At 43.5% G+C, this 6,000-nt stretch overlaps 1 protein-coding gene across 1 annotated transcript in view; it reads left to right on the top strand.

Annotated features, from left to right (window-relative positions):
- The window catches only part of LOC119407206 (uncharacterized), a 48,102-nt gene that overhangs the window by 1,930 nt on the left and 40,172 nt on the right, over window positions 1-6,000 (top strand). Inside the window, exons 3-5 of the mRNA XM_049419898.1 lie at window positions 660-789; window positions 1,947-2,095; window positions 4,807-4,906. Of these exons, the coding sequence (XP_049275855.1) occupies window positions 660-789; window positions 1,947-2,095; window positions 4,807-4,906 (379 nt within the window). The remainder of the gene's footprint in view (window positions 1-659; window positions 790-1,946; window positions 2,096-4,806; window positions 4,907-6,000) is intronic.

Below are 6,000 nucleotides of genomic sequence, written 5' to 3'. Positions count from 1 at the left end.
GCAAATGTAAAACAAATAAACAAACAAGTGATAGGAAATGTCAGGCAACGCTCTCTCTCTGGTGGCAAACACTGTCCTTCCGATAGCGTAAGCAGTAGCAACAACATTCCCTTATATAGCAAATTAACAAATGTCAGCCTAGACAACTAGGAGACCCTGTCCAGGAGTTCGTATTTTCTATCTATCTATCTATCTATCTATCTATCTATCTATCTATCTATCTATCTATCTATCTATCTATCTATCTATCTATCTATCTATCTATCTATCTATCTATCTATCTATCTATCTATCTATCTATCTATCTATCTATCTATCTATCTATCTATCTATCTATCTATCTATCTATCTATCTATCTATCTATCTATCTATCTATCTATGCAAGTTCTCTTGTCGAAACGCTGGCTCTAGCGACTCCACTGTTCAACGATCTTTTATCACTTCCAGCTTCCCTGGAACTTTATTGTTTGGTCGCTCATATCCCTCACTTAAATACTTGTCACGTAAGCCAGCCTGCATTTCATTAAAATGCGTATGTACAGCCGTACCTCGTTTAGTTATGTCCCCATTTTAGTCATGCTACTTTATCGTCCCTCTTGAGTATGAACTAACTACCTATTAGGTTGTTACTAAATGCTTTTTTTTTCCTACATCGTAGAAAGCCACGTATCACGCGACTGAGTACTACGACGTAAAAAACAAGCAAGGGTACCTCGACGCTAACCTCGGAGGGCAGCAGTACAACATTTACTACAACCATCGCACCAACGAGGCCTTCTTCTACTCGGGTTCGTATTACTCAACTTCTAGGCAACTGTTAAGGCGAAAGCCTCAGATGCTTCATTTTACCCATCGGCTTCAACACGAGTGATGCAAAAAATCAACATTACGTGATGACGTCACAGATCGCCGAAATTAGTGAGGTCATCATGACGTCATTATTGCTTCACCTAACGGTATGTCAAATGATGACGTCAAATAATGACGTCATACCATGACATCGTCACTTGGTCAAAGGTGAGCTCTGAAAGAATATGCGCTAAAATTGACGAGTTTTAGCGAATTTTAGCGCTTAGTGTTTTAGTGTTCATGGATAACCAACTAGCCCAACAGTCTGTTCTGCCAAAGGTGAGCTGATCACGGAGGCAGTGAAAAACCAGGCGAGGTGCAGAAAGCTTCGAATTCCTCAGATCCTGGAGGCAGTGCAAAACCACGTTAGGTGCTGGTTTTTCCTTTCTCATCCGCTAGCGTCCATTTTACCAACGTCATATCCGTGACGGAAATATGTCACTAAAGTTTTGCTGAACCCCGGCATAAAACACTTTCGTGTTAAAAGAAGGTGGCTTTCGCATTCGAGTCTTGTTAGGCAATGCACAAAAGACCCTGCGAGTTTTTCTTCTACTTCCTTGTATAAAAACTGAGCTGACAGTGCCATCATTTGATTTGTTTAATTGCGAATAGGAACCCAGTCGAAACTATTTCCCAAGTAGCGCAGCGGTCATGGCCGTGAGTGGCGCTAACGTTACCTGCGCGGTTTAGATTATGTGCATATGCATAAATATCTAGGAATACGGGCGTGTAAATAGCCGCCTATAGCACAATTCACAGTGCAACGCACTACCAACTCTATGCACCTTGGGTGGAAGGGGAGGGGTTCGACTCCCATCTCCACCTAGTTTGCTTTGTAGATAGATAGATAGATAGATAGATAGATAGATAGATAGATAGATAGATAGATAGATAGATAGATAGATAGATAGATAGATAGATAGATAGATAGATAGATAGATAGATAGATAGATAGATAGATAGATAGATAGATAGGATGGATTATATAGACAAAATGATTCGCCCTGTACACAGTCGTTTCTATAGAAGTCATATTTTCATTCTCATAAATCCTCACTAACAACTTCTCCCTGCCTGCGCTTTCGCAATGACGCAGACTCGAAATGCGAAACTGTTTCCCTGGACAACATTCCCAAGGAATACGGAGAGATTGTTCTCAGGTGGTCGGATGCCGGCGACACCTACACCATCCTCGGAACCTCGACGCTTTTCATAGCTCCCCTTGTGAAGAAAAACGTAAAAACGGTAAGGAGGGGAAGCCAATGTTGAACATATTAGGGGTAGCTCTATCATGCCGTAGCGATAAGCTTGTGTGTCCTTGTTTTAAGGCGAAAGCCCTAGGTGTCTCACATGAAACGCGAAAATTGACCTGCGTCCTGCGTCGGCGGCGTCAACACGAGCGTTGCAAAAAATCACGATCACGTGATGGTTTCACCATGTGACAGATCGCCAAAGTTTGCAACGTTAATATGGCCTCACCATGACGCCACAGTGACGCCACGTCAGAGCTGTCAGATGCTACCGAGCTAACAAGGAAATAATCATCACAAAAGAAGGCCAAGAAAGAGCGGCGTGACTTTCGCGAAGAAGCCCAAAAGAAGCGAAAATTTAATGGATTTCTCTATTGAAAATAATTTTAATTATAATAAAAAATGCCACTCGAATACGAAGGATAATCAAAACAATCACTTTAATTATTTTGTACAGCGAAAAAATATGCTAATATGAACGAAAGCAGACATTTCCTTTTAAAATTATCTCTAGGGTAGTTCCCATTCGGTTGAATGCACGTTTGCCAGTGCATGATTAACGTCACTCTGTTGATTCTCCCAACGTGTGTTTGACATCAACACTCAACTACACAAAGTCATCGACAAAAGCGCTCTTAGTGAACGACAAGCGCGCTATTGGCGAACGTGGTGCGCGTTAAAATAACTATATTTGTTTGGAAGATGTAAATAAGCCCCCCCCCCCAAAAAAAAAAAAAACAAAAAAAACGCGACAAGCGACTGTAAAATTCTAAAAGCTACTCGGCGAAAAAAAGAAGCCCAGATCCGTTTATTATAACCGGAACTGCAACTCTGCGTCACGTTCCGACGTCATCACACGAGATCGTAGCTTGGTTAACGGTGAGCCGATCACGGAGGCAGTGCAAAACCAGGTGAGGTTCCTCCGATTCTGGAGGCAATGCAAAACCACGTGAGGTACAGAAAGCTTTCGGAGGGCGGCGAGGAAGGAACAATAAGTACATCGACTGAGAACAAAAAGAAAAAAAAACATGGCTCATCCGGCTTTCATAGGAGTCGGTATAACACGAAAGTGAAACATGCCTTCACAGAAGTAGTTTAGCGGTTATTGTGCATTGTTTGGCCACAAGGGCGAAGGAATGAATGCTATAGCAGCAGCAAATTTGTAATGTCACGCGAAGAACGGCAAGCAGCTCGAAACTTGCAGCGCGCTCTAAAGCAGAAAGGACGCACGAAAAGAACATACACAGGACAAGCGCTAAGGAACTTCCTTGCGTTACTTAAATGTTACTTCTTTGCGTGCGAGCAGCGCGCTCCTTTCGGAAACGCGGCCGCTGCAGCGAGCGAAGTGACTTTCGTGCTCTCTGTAACGTCAACAGAAACTTGCACTGAAAGTACAAGACGTACAAACCGCCCACATCACGAGATAAGCGCGCGCGCGCATGGGAGACTCCCCCTGCAGAAGCGCGCTTGTATCGCGACGCGCGGGGCGACGACTTTTAAAGCGCACCCTGCGGGCTCTTCGCGCCATCTGGCTAGTCATAACACGAACACGCTGAAGCCACCGAGCTCTGAGTACCGCAAACGGTAAATGGTGTCTATAAATAGCTTGCTGTTAGTAACTTGAACAAAGTACGCTCTGTGGCCGAGTAAGTTCGACGCCCGCAACGGAACTTTATTCTAGTTTTTTTTTCTTTGGCATCTGTTAGTGTATATTTTATAACGTCATATCCGTGACGGAAATACGTCAGTATAGCCGTGGTGGACCCCGGCAAAGAACACTTTCGTGTTAAAATGGCTTTCGCCTTCCAGTCGTCCTAGGTGAGTGCATAAGGGATCCCGTGAATTTTTTTTAGCTATGTGCGAAGGCTAAACATGAAGCACCGATCCGCCTGATTACGAAAATTCAGGCACCGAAAAAAAAGAAGAAAAAAAGGAAAGAAAGAAAGACATGGGAAAATCGCAAGCATAGATAAAAACAGGGTGAATGCGGAAAGAACATGGAGGTTAGCTAGAGGGAGATCTTCGGTTGGCTACCCTGTGCCTGGGAAAAGGGAAAGAGAGTGTGAAAGAATGAAAGAGAAGAGTCCATGACGACACTACATATTCATTATGAAAATGGCGACGTCCAAGCGCTATACCACAGCACCGAGCGAAGAGTCTGAGAATATGGTAGGATATACGCGGCTTGCTGTAACTTATATCATTGTGCATGATATCATTGTGCATCTGTTCCGAGCAAAAAAGTAAAAAATAAATTATGACAGCTTCGCATTAGTGGTGCAAAGCCTGAAGGAAAAGCAGAGCTGGGCGGCTTTTAAATTTTTCTATTTTTCTCTTACTTCCTGTTTCCTTCTTTCTCTCTTTCGCTTTATATATATATATATATATATATATATATATATATATATATATATATTTCTCGCTCTTTCTTTCTACTGCTTTCTTTCTCTCTCTCTACCTTCTCTTTCTGTTTCTTTATATATCTTTCTTTTTCTCTCCCTCTCTTTCACGTGTTTCACATGCTCCACTTCGCCGAGCAGAGCTTTCGTTTATCGCTCGCACCTGCTGTACACGGTAGTGGGGCTTGTCCAATCCCTGTGGCGCATATCCACTTGAGGAGTTTTGCACCAGACATTGTATTTGTAACATACACCACTTCGGCCACTGAAGGATTTGTGTCTGTTTTTTTTTCTGTACTCTTAACAGGCGTTCCAAGGCAAAAATTTCACCGTACGGGGGATGCCGGCGCTGAAATGGTCGGTCTGCTTGAGTGACGACGACACACCTATCGACGTGTACTTCTCCGGTAAGTATTACTAAACTGACTGCGTTCGAGTGACCCTCGTTTACATGGATGGGAAGCCTTCTAAATGTTGGGAACTGCGGTTTAATAAACAGTGCCTAGACCAACCTAAAAAAAAATGTCCGAACTACAATTTAGAAAAGCAACCTCTAGTGGTGTAATGTTGGACATAAAATCTACAATATAAAATGTAATCCAGCTTGCTCGTAATCCGTAATCCAACTCATCCAATTTCTATCCTTATTCAGTATATTACCAGTGCAAGGACTTATTTTACGTGAGCTAACCTTGACTTCAATAATCCAACTCGCTTATCATCCGTCATCGCCATTTGCATGTTTAACGTAATCCAGTTCGTCTAATTTTCTTTCCATATCGTATAGAACTATTATCAAGACTAAATATACACTAGAGTTTTCTTTTATTGCGATAGCAATTATATGGACAGTCTCGGCTGGTTTTTGCCGCCGCCGTCGCCATCGTCATGCACCGTATAATGAACCACTACGCCACAAAACGCAGATCCTTCAGGTAGCTAATGGCGAGCGTTATATACATGTGCACACCCTTTGCCGCTAGCAGGACTCAGACGGCAGGCGCTTATAAGCGTTTCTTCATTACCAGCGAGATGGCGCGAGGAGCGCAACGGGCGCATTTAAAAGTCGTCGGCCAGCTCGCTCGCTTCTTCTAACATTTGCGCAGGGAGAACCTTGCCCTTCCGCTGTCTGCTCGCGCGGTAGTTGCTTCTGCAGCGTAGCAGCGCGTCCGTCACGGGCCGCTTTTCTTGCTATCGCATCCAATGCTTCGCCCTTGCGGCGAAACTGTAACTTTTTTCAAAAACACGTGCGTTTCAAAAAAAAGAAAATGTGTGAGCCCCTGCCGCACATTTATGTACCCTAATCTGTAGTTTTTTTTTTTATATAAATATGCCCCGATCGACGCCACTGTAGTACAACCTTGCAATGCGCTTGGCCACGCGTTCGCGCGTTGTGTAGCTCATACTGAGCGCGATAGTACGATTAATAGATCGCGAAATTACTAATAGAAGGTCCCCCTGACAGTTTTGCAAGAACTCCGGGACCTCCTTCTGTACTAAA

The sequence above is a fragment of the Rhipicephalus sanguineus genome, chromosome 10, assembly GCF_013339695.2.
Source record: "Rhipicephalus sanguineus isolate Rsan-2018 chromosome 10, BIME_Rsan_1.4, whole genome shotgun sequence".
Classification (NCBI taxonomy): domain Eukaryota; kingdom Metazoa; phylum Arthropoda; class Arachnida; order Ixodida; family Ixodidae; genus Rhipicephalus; species Rhipicephalus sanguineus.
This window is presented reverse-complemented; position numbering and strand designations above follow the sequence as displayed.